The 18,727-nt window shown below is 35.3% G+C and overlaps 1 protein-coding gene across 1 annotated transcript; it reads left to right on the forward strand.

The window, feature by feature from the left end:
- The first annotated feature begins 8,207 nt into the window (after positions 1-8,207).
- LOC141492876 (olfactory receptor 2L3-like) lies at positions 8,208-9,146 on the forward strand. The gene has a single exon (XM_074193582.1). The coding sequence runs from the start codon at positions 8,208-8,210 to the stop codon at positions 9,144-9,146; it is 939 nt and encodes a 312-aa protein (XP_074049683.1).
- The last annotated feature ends 9,581 nt before the right edge of the window (positions 9,147-18,727 follow it).

The raw sequence follows: 18,727 nt of genomic DNA on the forward strand, positions 1-18,727 counted from the left end.
ATATTTCTTTGTTTGTTTGTCTGTCTCTCTGTGTCCACCTCTTTATGTGTGCATCACTTGTCTTTGGCTCTCTCTGTTATTTATGTGTCTTTTTATTTGCCTCTGAGTTTTTCTGTCTCTCTCTGTCTCTGTCTCTGTCTCTGTCTCTGTCTCTGTCTCTCTCTCTCTCTCTCCTTCTCTCTCTGTCTGTCTGTCTGTCTCTATCTCTGTCTTTCTGTCTCTCTCTGTCTCTCTTTCTCAGTTCCATCTTTCTAATCTCATCCTCTCTAACATATTTCTGCACCTCAATCTCTGTCTCTGACTCTGTCTCTGTCTTTTCTTCTTTCTTTCTCTGTCTGTCTGACTGTCAGTCTCTCTGTATCTGTTTCTCTCTGTGTCTGTCTCTCTGACTCTGTCTCTATCTCTCTGCCTTTCCTATTCTCTTTGTCTCTATCTCTTCATCTGTCTGTGAGTCTCTCTCTCTTTCTCTCTGTCTCTCTTGGTTTCTCTCTGTCTCTGTCTATCTCTCTTTCTGCCTCTCTCTGTTGTTGTCTCTGTGTCTCTGTCTCTGTCTGTCTGTCTCTCTCTCTCTCTCTCTCTCTCTCTCTGTCTGTCTCTCTCTCTGTCTCTCTCTGTCTCTCTCTCTCTCTCTCTCTCTCTGTCTCCCCTGTCTTTCTCCCTTTCCCCTTTTCCTTCTCCTCAGTTCCTTCTCTCTAATCTCATCCTCTCATTCTCTCTAACAGAATATTTGTGCACCTCATTATTCTAAGTTTGTGATCAAGCATTCTGATTTGGGTTACGTACAAATCATTTTTGATGAATTGGCCTCTCCATCGATTAGTTGTTGATTAGTCCCATGACTGTGGCCTATTAAGACTACTTGAACTGGAATATCCTCATTGAATGAAGATTGCCCCTATAGTCTTTATTCTGATCTCCCCCATTACAGTCCTGTCTGCATTGCATTATCATTGATTCCTTTCATAAGATTTTATTTCTCACTTAATGTACCTAAGCAGATCATACTGAGCAGAGATCCTCAGTCTTCCCCAGATTAAGAGTCAATGTGTTTAGGGCACACAAACATGAAAAGTTCCCTTCTTCAGGAGCAGAGCAATGGAAGTCTTTGATTCTTTCACTTTCATAGCTTTGCGAAGGCTAAAGCCTTAAATGTCAAGGGTCTCAGCACCCTTGGTAGGTTGGGGGAAGCGGATTCCATAGCCGGGCCACATATGGCATTTGTTACCTAAAGTTCCATAGATCATTGTACCTTTCATTAAATGATCTTGGAGGTAACTTCCAGCTTTATAATTCCAGTCTTCCCAATGTTGGAAAAAATATGAAACTTTACTGCCTAGTGGCCATTGCAGCTATAATTTAGAATGTATCAGAGACCTGATGTGTCAAGCTTCTCCCTCTTAGTCATTTCTCCTTTGAAATTAGTATCTATAACTTTAAGGTGAAGGAGTTGGATTTCCAGATGAAGGAGTTGGAAATTGTTACTCAAGTTGTGTCCTTCTCTGTCATTCTGTTGTTAATCTGTCAGTGAAGCCATCCCAGACTAGTCCCTCTGGCGCATTATTAATAGATGTACAAAGCAACCGTGATCTCAAGAGGAGACCATGTGTCTGTAGGTGCAGAGCCAGGCTGCTGTCCAATTACACAAAACTCAGATGAAGTGTTTAAGGTAGGCAGAAGGGTTGTCCCCTAAGGACTTGGACAGCAGGGACAGTCACTCCAGAAAGAGGAGCAATTAGCACAAAGGAGCAAGTAAAACCTGGCTATAGTAGTTCAGACCCATCTCTCAGCAAATCCAGTAACTTGGAGAAAATCATCAGGACTAAGAAAGGCATCCTAAGGTTGTGATGAGCACCATCAAATGTAGAGGTGAGAGGACCAATGAGCGATACTATCTGTTTAAATAAGGGACCTTTATGGGGATGCCTGGGCAAATCCTTTCATATCCAAGGCTGGAAAAGTGAGAGATACTCTGATAAATAATGACTAAATAATATCAGCAATTCATATTTTATAACACCCTCCAAAATAGAGAGGACTTTTCTCTCCAAAACCTCTTAGTGCAGGCAAAGTATTACTACTCATTTTATAAATGAGGGAATGGAAATACCAAAAAAATGAAGTAAACAAAACATTAAATTCATCATTAATAAAGGATAGATATAGGTCTGATTCCCATTTTGCTAAATATTTTTATTATTATTTCAAGTCTAATCTCCCCAACATATTGGAATTTTAATCAGGAAAAAAATCATAAGCTCGCATGTATGAATATGAGGGAACACTGGAACTAGAGGAATCTGTGGAAGTTTCTTCTTGAAGGAAGAACACCATTTACTTAATCAGAAATACAATATACTTGACTGTCCTTCAATACATGGGGGAAACCTTTTCCTCTGAAAGCCTCTTCTTAGACCTGGAGACCAGAATTGCTTGAGATGGACAATTGGAGGTTATGTATAATGCACATGTGAGACAATTTGAGAGGATGATGCATGTGCAGCACTAGAAATTCAAACCATCAAGTAAGGTTGGGGTGCAAGTTATGCCCCAAATTAGATCATGGAGATACATTCAAGTATACAGATTACCCTACCTGAACTTGCTCTCTGAGAAATAATTGGAGTTTTAGAATATATTAAATAAAGGACCTTCGTAGAGATGGCTGGGAAAATTCATTCTTTTTTTCTTTATCGAAATATAGCAGTTGAAGAACTGGATATAAGAGAAAAGAAAGGTAGAACATTGACTGTATAACAGTGCATGGCATCTTAAGATGCTCTTGATGTGAGGCTATGGCAAACAATCATCTGAGGTCTCCTGTCTTTAACATCATCCCTGGGAATTCCCTTTATCTCATCAGCCCACCCTTATGCTAAACATAAGAGAATTGCATTATCTTTCTTTGATGTCCTTCCCAACTCAACTGAAAAGAAAATGATTCTTGAATTCAGTAGAAGAGTTGCTCAGTGTCTTAAGGGCAGGGAATAGTTAAGGTTAATCCAAGGTTAAGGGAACAAGAGATTTAAATTATCTAATTTCTTATGGTGACTCTTAACTACATGAGACAAAGGTGGAGCTGAAGTGACAAGCAAGGCATGTGTCACAAAGAGATCTTTTCCTTGGACGCTGATGATGAGGTTGTATTGTATCTCATACACACACATATATGTACATATATATCTATAAATTCCACATTTATAAAAGAAGAGATCTGAATAACAAAAATGATAATTATTAGCATTAATTTAGCTCTAATATCAAAGATCTGAATTCAGATCTTGTCTCTGCTATTTTCTATGTCTACTTTAAAAAGACACATTCTCACTGAGACTCTCTCCCTAGCTGGAAAATGAAGGGTTTGGAGATGTAAAAGTAGATGGTCTCTGTGGGTTCTTTCTTCCCTAAATACCATTATCTTTCTGATTTTAGACTCAGTTTTTCCTGTCTGAAGGAGACCTTGAAAGAAGTAATGCCAAAACACCTGATTAGCTTGACTACTCAGAGTCTGACCAAGGGATGGTGCCACAGTGCTTAGAGCTCTGGTTCTGTAATCAGGAAGACTCACAAGCTGAGTTCAAATCTGACCTCAAACACTAGCTGTGTGACCCTGGGTAAGTTACTTCATCCTATTTGCCCTAATTTCTTTTCTTTGGAAAATGAATTGAAGAAGGAAATGATACACCACTCAAGTCTGTAATCTTCTTTCATAAATGTGGAAAGTCCCTTGACAAATGTAGATCAGCAATTCCTTCATAATACTCATTTTGGAGAAGTTCAGAGAGAACGGAGCAGTGGGCTCTGAGTGGTTGTAACTTGCCCATTGGCTTTTACCTAGTCAGGAGTCAAACTTGGACCCTGATGCTAATGCTTGCCCCTATCCACTGCTCTTGTTATCTTCAAAAAATAAGTACTGAAATCCTTTGTCTTAAATTTTCCTCAATCCCCTCCTCATATCCCACTGTGTTCCCAAAGAGCAAAGAAAACAAAAGGTTAAGTTCCCTAAAATTGGTCAACATGATTGTCATAATAGCAGTAATAAAGCAACAATCTATAAATGTTCATTGATCATGGGGCACCTAGGAGTCACAGTGGATGGAAATTCAGGTCTAGAGTCTGGAAATCCTGAGTTCAAATCCAGATTTAAAAACTTACTTTGTGACCCTGGTCAAGTCAATTAACTCATCTTGCCTCAGTTTCTTTACCTGTAAAATGAACTGAAGAAGGAAATGTCAATCCACCTCAGTGTTTTTCTCAAAAGAACCCTAAATGGCATAATGACTGAATAAAAATAACAAACATAGGAGGTTGCTTTAAATTTTGCCAGGTGTTCCCTCTCCCTCCATCCCCTTTTTCTAGTGCTCTTTTTATCCCACCAAGCCGTTTCACTCTGACTAAAAGAAATATAATTTGGTCAATGTTAAGAGCTTTAAGAAATCTGTTTTGTGTTGTCATTTCTGGTTATTCTGATTACTATTCTTTTAATGAAATATTGGACTATTTCCCTGATTTACTGAACCAGTGCAATCATTGCTGCAGTGAAGGATATCAAGATTCAACCTCACACACTCTGGACTTGAACACTATGGTGATTTCCAGACAAATGAAATAGAACAAGTAATAGAAACAAGTAATACAAAAGGTAGGTTTTAGACATATACTTACCTGAGGATTTGAGACTTTCAAGACAGAAGATAGGAAATATCAAAAGGACCTCTATAGTCTTTGTCAATTGCAGAATGAGCATCTCAACATAAAATCTTAAAATCGAATACTACAAAATTGACTATTTTTAAATGGAAATATAAAATATAAACATAGTGATAAGTGACATTTAAAACAACCTCATGCCTATCACAGAGTAAACACTATAGAAACGGTTTTGTTATTCAGTCACTTTTCAGTTGTGTCTGATTCTTCCTGACCTGATCTGGGGTCTTCTTGGTTAACTATTAATATTGATGATGATTTTTGTTATTGCTGTTGTCCAGTTAGTTCACCTCATTTTTGACCTGCTTTGGGGCTTTCCTGGCAAAGATCATAGAGTACTATGTTATTTCCTTTTACAACTCATTTTACAGTTTTAGAATTGAGACAAACAGGGTTAAATTCCCAATTCCTTATGGGGACTCTTATGTACATGAGACAAAGGTGTAGCTGAAATGAGGAGCAAGGTTTTTCACACAACTAATAAGCATCTGAGAATAGATTTGAATTTAGGAAGAGGAGTTTTTCTTACTTCAGAACATACTTTCCATTTCTTATATCACCTAACTGCCCTTCTAATAATGATAATAATAATAATTGCTATCATTATTATCCTCAAGTATTATGAGATGCTACATTTCATTGGTGCCTTCTTATAGTCCCATAAATTAAGAATGAAAACCTTTCATGATGAGAGAGATTAAAGGACTTGCCTAATGTGACCCAGGTATGGTTTGGCAGAACCAAGATGCTAACCCAGGTCTTCTGCTTTTAAGATTTGTGTTCTTAGGGATTTCCAATGGAAACATTTTCACTGTTGGAGATTGAAATAGCAGCTCTCTTCTTCCAATGTCTAGGTCTCTTTCATTCTTTGTTTCATTTTTTTTTTTTTGGCAAGGCAATGGGCTTACGTGACATGCACAAGGTCACCCAGCTGGGCTATTATTAAATTTCTGAGGCCAGATTTGAACTCAAGTCCTCCTGATTCCAGAGCCAGTGTTCTATCCATTGCACCCCCAGCTGCCCTTAGGTTTCACTTCACTGACATTCTCTTTCCCTTTATCAAACTAAGAATCACTTTTAGTCATTAATGGATTAAGTTCTCAACAAATATAACTAAATTAATCTAACCTAATTCATCTCATCTCTTTAAAGGTTACCTATCTTATTGAGTTTCACTTAATGTTATTCATTTACAGAATGGTTTTGATAGGAATATTTCATATTTTACTTCTCTTAAAAACTTATAAGATATAAGCTTGAGGCAGACAGTGTGATTCATCTTCCCTGATCCCCAGAGTCCTACATTTAGAGCTGGAAATTATGTTTCCACCTGGAAATATTTTTCATAAAACATGCACATATGTACCTGAAGCTTAACAAGTGAGTTTATATATATATGAGAGGCAGTGTCATATAATGAATAAAACTGGCCTTAGGGAAGACCTGAGTTCAGATTCTGCTGTGATACATGCTACTCTTGTGCCCCCTGGCAAGGCACTTAATCTCTACCTGTCTGGACAGTCTTGAAGTGCATAAGTTGCAGAGACATGATACTAAAGAAATAATAAGTTCAATCCTTTTGAATGAAAGCATGCATGCTTTATGATTATATGAGTTTTGGGAAGGAGATGAATATCATTGACTGTCTAACCCAGCTCCCATTCAGGATCCCTGATCTCCTTTAATGGGGAAAGTTCACCATCTCTAGCCCAACCTGAGCCCCCCAGTTGCTACTCTTAAACCACCCATCCCTTTGATACCTTATGTCGATAAATTATCTTATGGATACTTCAACCATCCAATTCACTCTCCAATACAAATCTCTCATCACATCCTTGCATAAATAGCCTTCCTTTTTCAAATGTAAATTCATTGAGGGTAAAGAATTTCTTTTTACATTTGTATTCTAGTGCCTGGCCCATACTATGTACTTAATAAATACTTTGAAAATTAATTTTAGGTAAATATGCAAATATTCATGCATATCTTTTTGCCTTCATTGATCAAAGAAGGAAATGGTAAACCACTCCAGTATCTTTGCCAAGAAAATCAAAGGGGCACAATTCACAGGGCCACAAATATTATGACAGAATTAAATTACTGAATAACAATGAATATATAGATATATAAAATACATTTTTGCGTATATTTGCAAAGTATTGTGACTGCAATACATTTTAGTTTCCTAATTTCCCTCTAGATTTTTTATTTGAATTGATTAGGAAAGTCTAGGTGATGAATTCCCTCTCCAAATTTAGATTAGAATCTGCTCTGTGACCTTGAAACTTAGAGGGGTGTCCTGCAGTCAGGATATGTCAGAAGTAGAAGAGAAAGGAAGGCCTTCCTGATTCTGTGACTACCTCTCCCACTCCAATACTATGACTTTGCCTAGGTTTTTTTTTTTCTTTTTCAAAAATTATTATGGTGTTTGGAACAAAAGAATTTATGGAGAAGTAAGAGGCAAGCTTTCTACTCTTGAGAATGGATAGTTAATCTTGCATGGAGGGAAAACCAAAATACCTAAAACTTACTAGAAAGACTTCAAATAATTGGTTATGAATGACTGACTCTAAGTATGGGGGAAATATAAGATGGAAGAAATCAGTGTTAATTAGAGGAAAGGAGGTATGTGAGAGTTTGCAAGAGAAAAGACATTCAGTTTTGGGGGGTATTAAGGAATCAGCAGTCACATGGCTTCAAGGTTATCTGGGCTAAGCCTCTCAATTTGGAGATGAAGGCTTCCTGGGACATGAGCATTTTCTCTACACTTCATGAACCATCAATATTCCAGAAGTTCATGGAGCTGGACCCTTCACTGCTCCTCAGAACAATGTGAAATCCTGGTCTCTGAATGAGTATGCCACCAAGACAGAAAGGTAGGAAGGGGTCAGAGAAATGGGACCACACACAGCCTCAGTCTGGCTTCTTTGAGTTCTTAATGCTAGAATATTCTGCAAGATCACACACACACACACACACACACACACACACACACACAGACACACACACAAAAACACACAACCCGCCCCCCCACATATATACTTTTAACTAGTAAAAGACCCAAATAAGTACTTTTAAACCTCCAGGTATGACTGAAATATATACAGTGTCAATATAAGTAACTGATATTCAATACAGGGAGGTTTCCACTTATACCAAAAATTTTCTGTTACCCACAATGTCATAGAGATATAGATAGAGTTATAATACATGATGTGTTAGTACACAGATACACAAATAGATGCCAATTCAAGAAGAGAATGATGGACTTCAGAGATGTAAATCAACATACATAAATATGTTACTATGTATGAGTGTGTGTTCATGTATGTATTTCTTTTAGAAGCATGGAGATATTAAAGGAGAAAATTCCAGGAGAAGTAGTAAGGATGCTGTTATTATATTATAATTATAATTATTATTATTATTACTAATTTGCTTCAAGGTGTCTTTCCATTTACTTTTTTTACAATTCAGGAAATTAACTTAGAAAATTTCTTATGGAGGAATGGAATCAAACCATGACTGGTTTCTTCTTGCTGGGGCTCTTTCCTCCAACAAAAACTGGCCTGCTCCTTTTCCTCCTTGTTGTCCTCGTCTTCATAATTGCCTTCTTGGGTAACTCGACCATGATTCTCCTCATCTGGATGGATCACCACCTCCACACTCCCATGTATATTCTCCTCAGTCAGCTCTCTCTCATGGACCTAATGTATATTTGCAGTACAGTTCCCAAGATGACCATCAACTTCCTTTCTGGGGACAATTCTATTTCCTTGGTGGGTTGTGGTTTCCAAAGTACCTGTTTCTTAATCATGGCATGTGCTGAAGGGTTACTTTTGGCATCTATGGCCTATGATCGTTATGTGGCCATTTGCCGTCCCCTCCATTATCCTGTTCTCATGAATAAGAGAATGTGCGTGTTGATGATTTCTGGGTCTTGGGTCTCTTCATCCATCAATTCCATTTTCCATACAGTATATGCTCTTTGCATGCCTTATTGTAAGTCCAGAACCATTAACCATTTCTTCTGTGACATTCCTGCCATGGTACCTCTAGCCTGTATGGATACCTGGGCTTATGAGTACACTGTGCTCTTCAGCACCAACCTATTTCTTTTGGTCCCTTTCCTTGGTATCATGGCTTCCTATGGTCGGGTTCTCTATGCTGTCCATCATATGCGCTCATCACAGGGGAAAAAGAAAGCTTTTACTACTTGCTCTACACACTTGACTGTGGTCACCTTTTACTATGCACCATTTGTGTATACATATCTAAGGCCCCCATCATTACGTTCGCCAGAAGATGACAAGAACTTGGCTGTCTTTTATACCATCCTCACCCCCATGCTTAACCCTATCATCTATAGTCTGAGGAATAAGGAAGTATTAGGTGCTCTTCAGAGAGTCTTTGGGAGATCCCAATCCCAAAAAGAGTAGCTAGTGAATAAAGTCACAGAAATAGAACCATAATGGGGATAGAAAAGAATATACCTTTTATGCAGCAGGACATGGCACCTATACCAAAATTGATCATTCTTAATCATAATTTTATTAAACTAAAAATGAAATAAGAAAGTTAGTTTAATAAATGAAGTTCAGTTCTCCAGGATCTTACCAAACGCATGAGTGAATGATATCCTTGTGAACACCAACAATGCAAAAGTTTGAGGATAATTTAAATAGAATGAATGCGAAATCATTAAACTTTTGGCAGCCAACCAATCAGGTTACACATCTGAATGCCATTGATTGAACTGATGTTTATCAAAAACATCAAGAAATGGCAATTACCTTTTAAAGAATATTAGACTAGACACCATGTGCTAGGGCACAAAAGCCTTATAATCAAATGCAAAAAGCATAAATAATAAATACACAGTTCTCAGACCATGATGAAATAAAAATTACATGTAATAAAGGGTCACAGAAAGATAAAACTAAGAACAAATTGGATATTAAATAACTATCTTAAATAATGGTTGAATCAAACAACAAATAATAGAAATAATCGCTAATTATATACAAGAAAATGATAATAATGAGACATCATAACATTATGGGATGTAGCCAAGGGAGTTTTGAAGGGAAACTTTATATCTCTAAACGTCTATATGAATAAAATAGAGAAAAAGAACCTCAATGACATGGGTATGCAACTTAAAAATCTAGAAAAAGAACAAATTAAGCTCCCCAATTGAATATCAAATTAGAAGTTCTGAAAGTTAAGAGAGAGAAGAATAAAATTGAAAGTAATAAAACCATTGATCTCATAAATAAAATTGAGTTTTATGAGAAAGTCAAAAAATAGACAAACCTTTGGTTAATCTGAATTAAAAAAAGGAAGAAGATGATCAAATTACCAATGTCAAAAATGAAAAGGTGAACTAACCACCAATGAGGAAAAAATTAAAGAGATAATACAGAGCTACTTTGTGGAACTGTATACCAATAATTTGGATAACCTGAGTGAAATGGATGAATATTTACAAAACTTCAAACTTCCCAGATTAACAGAAGAGGAAATAAATTACTTAAATAACCCCATTGAAGCAAAAGAAATTGCAGAAATCATCAATAAACTCCCTAAGAAAAAGTCTCCAGGTCCAGATGGATTTACAAGTGAATTCTACCAAACATTTAAGGAATAATTAATTCCTATTCCACATAATCCATTTTAAAAAAATAGGAGAGGAAGGAGTTCTGCCAAACTCCTTTCACGACACCAACATTGTGCTGATACCTAAACCAGAAAGAACCAAATAGATAAAGAAAATTATAGACCGATCTCCCTAATGACTATTTGATACAAAAATCTTAAACAAAATTTTAGCAAAGAAACTACAAGTTATTACCAGGATAATACACCATGATCAGGTAGGATTTATACAAGGTAGGCAGGGATGGTTCATTCAATATTGGGAAAACACTAAACATAACTAAATATATCAATAACAAAGCCAACAGAAATCATATGATTCTATCAATAGATGCTGAAAAAGCCTTTGATAAAATACAACATCATTCCAACTAAAAACACTAGAAAGTTTAGGAATAAATGGAGCTTTCCATAAAATATTAAATAGTATATATCTGAAACCATAAAAATTTATTATATGTAATAGGAATAAACTGGGAGAATTTTCAATAAAATCAAGGGTGAAACAAGGATGCCCATTATTTCCATTATTATTCAATATAGTGTTAGAAATGGCAGGTGTAGCAATAAGAGAAGAAAAAGAAATTAATCAGAAGTAGAAATGAGGAAGCAAAGCTTTCACACTTTGCAGATGATATGATGCTATACTTAGAGAACCTGAGAAAATCATCTAAAGTACCTTGAAACAATTAACAAATTCAGCAAAGTAGCAGGAGATAAAATGAACCTAAATAAATCACCAGCATTTCTATATATGAACAACAAAGCCTAAAAGCAAGAGAGAGAAAGAGAAATTCCATTTTAAAATAGCTAGAGACAACATTAAATACTTGGGAATCTATCTCCCAAGACAAAAACTGTATGAACACAATTATAAAGCACTTCTGACCCAAATAATGTCAGATCTAAATAATTAGCAAAAATGTCAAATGCTTATGGTTAGGTCAAGCTGATACAATAAAAATGACAATTCTACCCAAATTAAATTACGTATTCAGTGCCATACCACTCAAACTACCAAATAACTACTTTACCAAACTAGAAAAAATAGTGATAAATTTCATCTGGAGCAACAAAGGGGCAGGAAAAGCAAAAGAACTGATGAATAAAAGGTAAAGTAAGGTGGCTTAGTTCTCCAGATCTAAAACTATCCTATTAAGCACGTCAGCCAGACTGTCTGGTACTGGTTAAAAATAGAATAAGGGATTAGTGGATTAGGATAGGTTCAAAAGAAATGGCAGTAAATGACTACAAAAATCTATTATTTGACTAACCTAAAGACATCAGCTTCTGGAATAAGAACTCACTATTTGAGAAAAATTGTTGGGAAAATAGGAAAATAGTTTAGCAAAAACTAGGCATAGATTCACACCTCACACCCTATACCAAAACGAGGTCAAAATGTGTACAGGATTTAGAGAAAAAGAGCGATATCATAAAAAATTTAATAGACCAAGAAATACTTTATCAGATCTATGAAAAGGGGACAAATTTATGACCAAATAGGAATTAAAGTACATCATAAACTGCTAAATGAATGATGTTGACTATATTAAATTAAAAAGTCTTTGCACTAATAAAATCAATGCTGCCAAGATGAGAAGGAAAGCAAAAAGCTGGGAAACAAATCTTCCCAACTAGGAATTCAGATAAAGGTCTCATTTCTAAAATATATAGAGAACTACATCAAATTTCTAAGGTCACAAATCATTTCCCAATTGATAAATGGTCAAAAGATATGAACAGTCAGTTTTTAAATGAAGAAAATAAAGTTAGGTATAATCACAAGAAAATGTTCCAAATTATTATTGATTAGAGAAATGAAGATTAAAACAATGATGAGGTACCACCTTACACCCAAAAGATTGGTCAAGATGAGAAAAAGGAGAAATGATCAATGTTGGAGAGGTTGTAGGACAATTGGGACATTGATGCTTTGCTGGTGGAGTTGTGAATGGATCCAGCCTTTCTGGAGAGCAATATAAAACTAAGCCTAAAGAGCAATAAAACTGTTCATACCCTTTGACCCAGCAATTCCAATTCTAGGTATATATCCAGAAGAAATTATTTAAAAAAGGGGGGGGGGGAAGTCATACATATTCCAATATATTCGTAGCAGCTCTTTTTTGCAGTGGCAAAAGTTTGGAAAATGAGGAAATGCCCATCAATTGGGGAATGGATAAACAAGTTATGGTATATGAATACCATGGAACATCATTGTTCTATAAGAAATTATAAATGGTCGGACTCTAGAGAAAAATTGAATGACTTACGGGATCTGATGCTGAGCGAAGGAATTAGAGCCCAGAGAACAATGTACAGATTAACAATAACATTGTGAGATGAGCAACCTTAATGGAAGCAGCTCATCTCAGCAGCTCAGAGAGCTAGGACCACTGTAGTAGACCAGTTTTGGACAATGTTATCCCCATCCAGAGGAAGAAAAAGAAAACAAAATAAAACACACACACACACACACACACACACACACAAACACACACAAATAACAACCCCTCAGAATATGATACTTTATAAAAATTATCTCATGTATCTCTTTCCCATAATCCTAATTCCTCATATTGAAAATAACTAATCTGTAAACATGTTCATCAAAAACATGTATGTTACAATGCTAACCTGACTGTTTGCCCTTAGGGAAGGGGGGTGGGAAGGGAGAGTCAAAGGAAATTTTGTAACTTAAAAATATACATGTGCATATGGATTGCCAATAAATACATAGATTTAAAAAAAGGGATAGAATCATAAACAATCTTATGTAGTTGGACATTTATTTGAAACATTAGGACAACTTATATTAATTCATCAGTCTTGATTAACCATTATTTTAAATTTTATTTTATTTTTCTCAATTAACATGTATATACTTTCATTCTCTCTACTATAAACTCCTGGAAACAAATCAATAAATGTGAAAACCATTGCAGCAACTTAGAAAAGTCAATCAAAATATATTCCAACATTAATCATTTCCAAAAATGTGTCTCATGCTGTACAATTGGTTCATGCTATTTTCTTAGAAGATGGGTAAAATTCTTTAATGCCAGTACTCTCCAATCATGGTTCCTCTGTTTGATGACCAAAGTTCTTAATTGTTTTAAAGTTGCTTGTATTAGCAGTGTTATTGTTCTTTTAGAAATTCTTCTGTGGGGGCGGCATAGTGGATAGAGCACCAGCCCTGGAGTCAGGCATACCTGAGTTCAAATCCAGTCTCAGACACTTAATAATTACCTAGCTGTGTGGCCTTGGGCAAGCCACTCAACTCCATTGCCTTGAAAAAAAAAAAAACTTAACCCTAACCCTAACCTTCCTTTTCATCATTTTGCACAAGTCTTCCCCAGTTTCTTTGAAACTGTCTCCTAAGTTGCTACAATACAATCATTTTCTATTACATTCATATAAGATCAATTGTCCTCCTTTTATGGGAATGTAACTAGTTTCAAATTCTTTTCTCCTCCAAAAATCTGCCACAAATGATTTTTTACAAATAAGTATTTTTCTTCTTTCTTAGATCTCTTTATGGGTATAGGCCTTGTAATAAAATAATATGGACTGTTTAATAACTTTAGCAATGCCATTCTGAATTTCCTTACAAAATAGCTATACAACTTTATATCTACTAAGAGTACAATGATGACTTATTTTTTCCATGGGTCCTCTAATGTTTGTCATTTTCATGTTTTGCCATTTTGGTAGATGATATAGGGAATTTTAATACTTCTAATATTCATTTCTCTAATTCAGTGGTTTAGGGTACTTTTTCCCATATAACTATCTTTTAATAACTTGAGTTTTCTATCTTCATAAAAATGTGATGAAGAGAAACTTAGGCATTGAAATTTTAGTCAAAATCCCTTTTATGTAACCTCCAACACCAGAATGATCTGTTTTTAGGTTTGTGATCAGGCAGAAAATCTTATGACAACATTGACTCAATGAGTCAAGACTATAGCCCAGAGAAAGGGAAGGTAACCTCTTATAAACTGGTCAAACTATCTTATAGACCCTAATGTCAATAACACAGATTACAGCAGGATAACAATTCTCAATTTCACAATTTCCTTTTTTCCCTTTGCCTTCCTAGTAAGGTCTTCCATCATATATCAGTTAAGGAATGACTTTTATGCTTATAAATTTAAATCAAATTCTTTATTCTTTGTCCTAGAGACAATCAATCAACTACCATTTACTAAGGGCCTGCTTTTTTTCTGACACTATAACTTTCTGTAAAAACAAACACAAAAGTGAAATATTCCAAACCTTCAAATAATTTAAAGTTTCCTGCTCATAACTAGTAAACAAAGTAAATTTAATGCACAGTACATATTTTATACTTGCATGGATATATTTATTCTTAAATATGCATATGTATACTAACATAAATCTCCCAGATTTCCATTCTCAAATCTAACTGAAACAATTACCTATTGATTATTTCAAATAGATGTCTCAAAATTATTTCAGCTTCAAAATGTCCATGGTGGTTTCCTTACCATCCCAAATTTCTTCAAAACTTCCCTATTCCTATTGAAAATGCCACCATTTATGTCACCATCCTCAAACTCATCATAATATCTCACCCACTTTCAATTACCAAGATGATAAGTCTTGTCCACATCTTTCAAATCATTCTCTTTTTTAATTCGTTTTAATATGTTAATATGTTTTTAATATGTTCACTACTCAAACTCAGGTTTTCATTACCTAGACTATTGAGGTTGCCACAAAAATGATACTTGGGTATCCTCTGTCCAGTTCAGGACTATTCAGGTCCAAATTGATTTTCTTTATGGATATACTCAGAATAAGTTAGTCCCTTATTCAGTAATCTCCAAAGACATCCTGATGTCTCTTGGATTAGATGCAAACCCTTCCATTTAACATTGAAAATCCTTCATCAACTAATTACAACCTATCTTTCCACATTTATTCTGTATTAGTCTATTTTCCTTCCATAGGCACTGAGACAATGCCTCAAGAAAAAAGAATTCAAGATCATGGCTATCCAGGATTTGAGACAAAAGAGAATAAGGTTTGAGAAATTTTCAAAACAGAGCAGAAAATTATGTAACATGAAAGCAACTCAAGTATTTCCATAGAAACCAGGATGAAATGAATCAAATATTTATTAAATATTTCCAATGTTCCAGGTACTCAACTAGATGAACAATAGAAAAATTGAAAAATTGAAAAATAAAATCTACTCCTAATATGTTTAAACTTTAATGTGGAATATGGACAATGCCTATAAAATTATATATAACACGTAGTTAATGACACTAAAATATGTAACTGTATACACATTGTTGTTCAAACATATATGTAGTAATTGAATATAAGATAATTTGCAACTAAGAACACTAGTTATTGGGGGGGCAAATAAAAAAGTTTCATGGAGAAAATGGCTAGTAAAGTGCAGTTTAAAAGAAAAAGAGGACTCCATAAGTCAGTTGCAAGGAGAGACTAAATTCGAGAATTAACCAATGTAAAGGCACAGAGATGGAAGATGGAATTCTGTGTGAAGAAAAGGCATATTTCGCTGAATTACATAGCATGAGTGTGGAATTCAATATCTATACTACAAGCACTGTGCTTATGGATAACTAATCAAAATAAGTGTTTGCTATCTAAAGGCTACAGTGGATAGATCACTGGTCTTGCAATCAGGGAGACTCATCTTCATGAGGTCAAGTTTGACCTCAGACACCTAATGGCTGGGTAACCTGTGAAAATAATTTAAATCTGTTTGCCTGAATTCTTCAATTGTAAAGTGAACTGGAGAAAGAAATGGCAAACAATTCCAGTATCCTTGTTAAAGAAAGATCCAATTAGATAGCAAAGAACCAAATTCAACTGAAACAGATTTAATTAAATGGAATGAACATTTGAGTGTTGTTGCATCCCCCCCCCAGTTCCTTCAGTCAGTCCTTCCTTGGAATGAACATAAAGTCCTAGACCATCCTGTTTACCCTCTTCTAGTCATTCTCTATAAAGATATTTGATGAATTATATATCCATGGGCTGCAAAAAATATCCAATTACTCCATAAAACCAGAAGGGGACAATTGGGCAAATGGATTCTCTGAAGACCCATAAAAATTCCCAAAGGGGACCTTAGCTCTGATTCAGACCAACAAATATGCATTTACTTCAACAGTAACACCTTATGTCACATGCATCCTTGGGCTTTATAGATTTAGTGTAAAGCAATAAAGAACCAGCACCACCATCACCTTTCTCCATTCTCAGGCTGTTTTTCCGCCAGACTGTTTTGACAACAGAGACCAGGCAAGTTCTAAAAAGGCAGAATGGGAACATAAATGTTTTAAGCTGCATCAGGGTTTTCTTAGGTAATTAGGTTGGATTGATGATTTTCTAGATGGCAAAGACATGTGTTAGATGTGCTGTAAGGATGACCACATCTTATGAGTTAGGGTACTGATCCAGTTGATTTCTTGCATCTTGACAAAAATCATATCACAGGGTAAGAATAACCCTGGCATCAATAATAACATATTTTTGATAGATTTTTGCAATTTATAATGCTCGCAATATCGAGTACATTTAATGCCTTTCTAAAAAAATGTTTGTTTACTGACTGTTTACATCTTTATCTCACTTGATCTTCACAGCAAATGTTGGGTAGTTAATATTATTTCCATTTTATAGATGAAATCACGAAAACGCACAGAGGTTAAGTGAATAGTCAGGGATCACACAATTGATGAGTGCCTGTAACCTGACTTGAACCTAGGTCTTCATGATTCCCATTCCAATATGCCATGATGCACACCTAAAGAATCCTAAGATCATTGATTTAGAATTGGGGAGTATCTTAGAAATCACCTATCTCCCCTTCAGCATTACTATTTATTTTTATATTTAAGAAAATTAAGGCTCTATAGAGTTGCTGATAAGCATGGAAGTAGCAAATAGCAGAATTAGAACTCAGAACCACTAACTCCAAATCCAGTACTCTTTCTATTATCATCTTCTTATTGCTCTGGGTATCTTGTAATGTGAAAATAGTGTCTCTGTGAGCAGTGTCCAAAGGAAACTACTATGAAAATCTTTGGAATGAGAAGAAATCATTAAGGATTTAAGTGAGCAACCAAATCATCTTTGTTGGTGTTTAAGGTTCCTTTCAGTTAGTCTGGAATCCTGGAGTCAAGAATTGAGAGAAACCTTTGAGGTAAACTGCTTCAACACTATCCATTTCAGGAGGATTTAAATTAGTTCTTAGTCCCTTAGTAAGTCCAGAAAATTACTTAATTCAAACCAGTCCTGCCATTATTCTACAGACATAAGAGGGAGAAAGAGGAAGCCCTTGATTTTGGGAGAACCTCAGTTTTCTCTTTGTGTATCTCCCCTTCAAAAGTTTAGTGTTTTGCATATAGATTCTTTTTTTTAGGTGCATATAGATTCTTAGGAAACATTTAATAATTTGCATTTCTTGATAAAATAGAGGGCCTTGAGGGTGAAATGGAACAGCCTAGAGCCATTATAAGCACAATATAAGGGGCCTTAAATGCTACGTTTAAGAAGGATTTGTTTTATGTTATCAATGGTGGGGAATCATAGACTTTGAAACCACTGAAACAATATATCTAAGAACAAAGTACAGTTTATTTCTATCAGTGGATCAAATTCACTATCTATTTTGAATTCTAGATCCAATCTAAGGTCATGGCAATAAGCAGAAATGGACATACCAGGTTGAATAAGGACAAGACATTGCTATGCCAATCATCCAAGTGCATTGAGCAAGTCAGCATTCTAATAAGATGCAGATCAGCTCAATCTAAGGAATATCTTTGGTAGTTCTTGGTAATAAAATGGTCTACATTGAATGAGATTGGCTATTCTGTGTAACCATTTCTTCAGAATACTTAAAACACAGTAGCTAAAAAACAAATACCGCCAGTTATGGCAAACAACAGTTACTTTCCTAAGTTCAGCTACACTGGTTGTATTTATTGGCATGGATTCTATGATTAATTTTGGGAAAATAGGATCATAGTTTTAGAATCAGTAGGATCTTAGAAACAAGTGAGTTGACTGAATTAATTTTTTTAATTTAGAACAGTGATGTAACAAAGTGTAATAATTTTGCCCGAAGCACATGGCTATTAGGATTCTGATAAGGAATTTAAACTCAGCTCTTCCTGACTCCAAATCTAGTACCCTCTCAACTATAACACAATGGTAGGACATGTGACCGTTTTTTTTTTTACAAAAAAGATTTTTTTCATTTTAAAACTATTCAGAAAAATATATTCTAGAAATTCAAAAAACATACCTATTCCTCAAGTAGAATAGTTTCTACCTTCCCATAATTTCTTAG

Source organism: Macrotis lagotis, chromosome 1 (genome assembly GCF_037893015.1).
Source record: "Macrotis lagotis isolate mMagLag1 chromosome 1, bilby.v1.9.chrom.fasta, whole genome shotgun sequence".
NCBI lineage: Eukaryota > Metazoa > Chordata > Mammalia > Peramelemorphia > Peramelidae > Macrotis > Macrotis lagotis.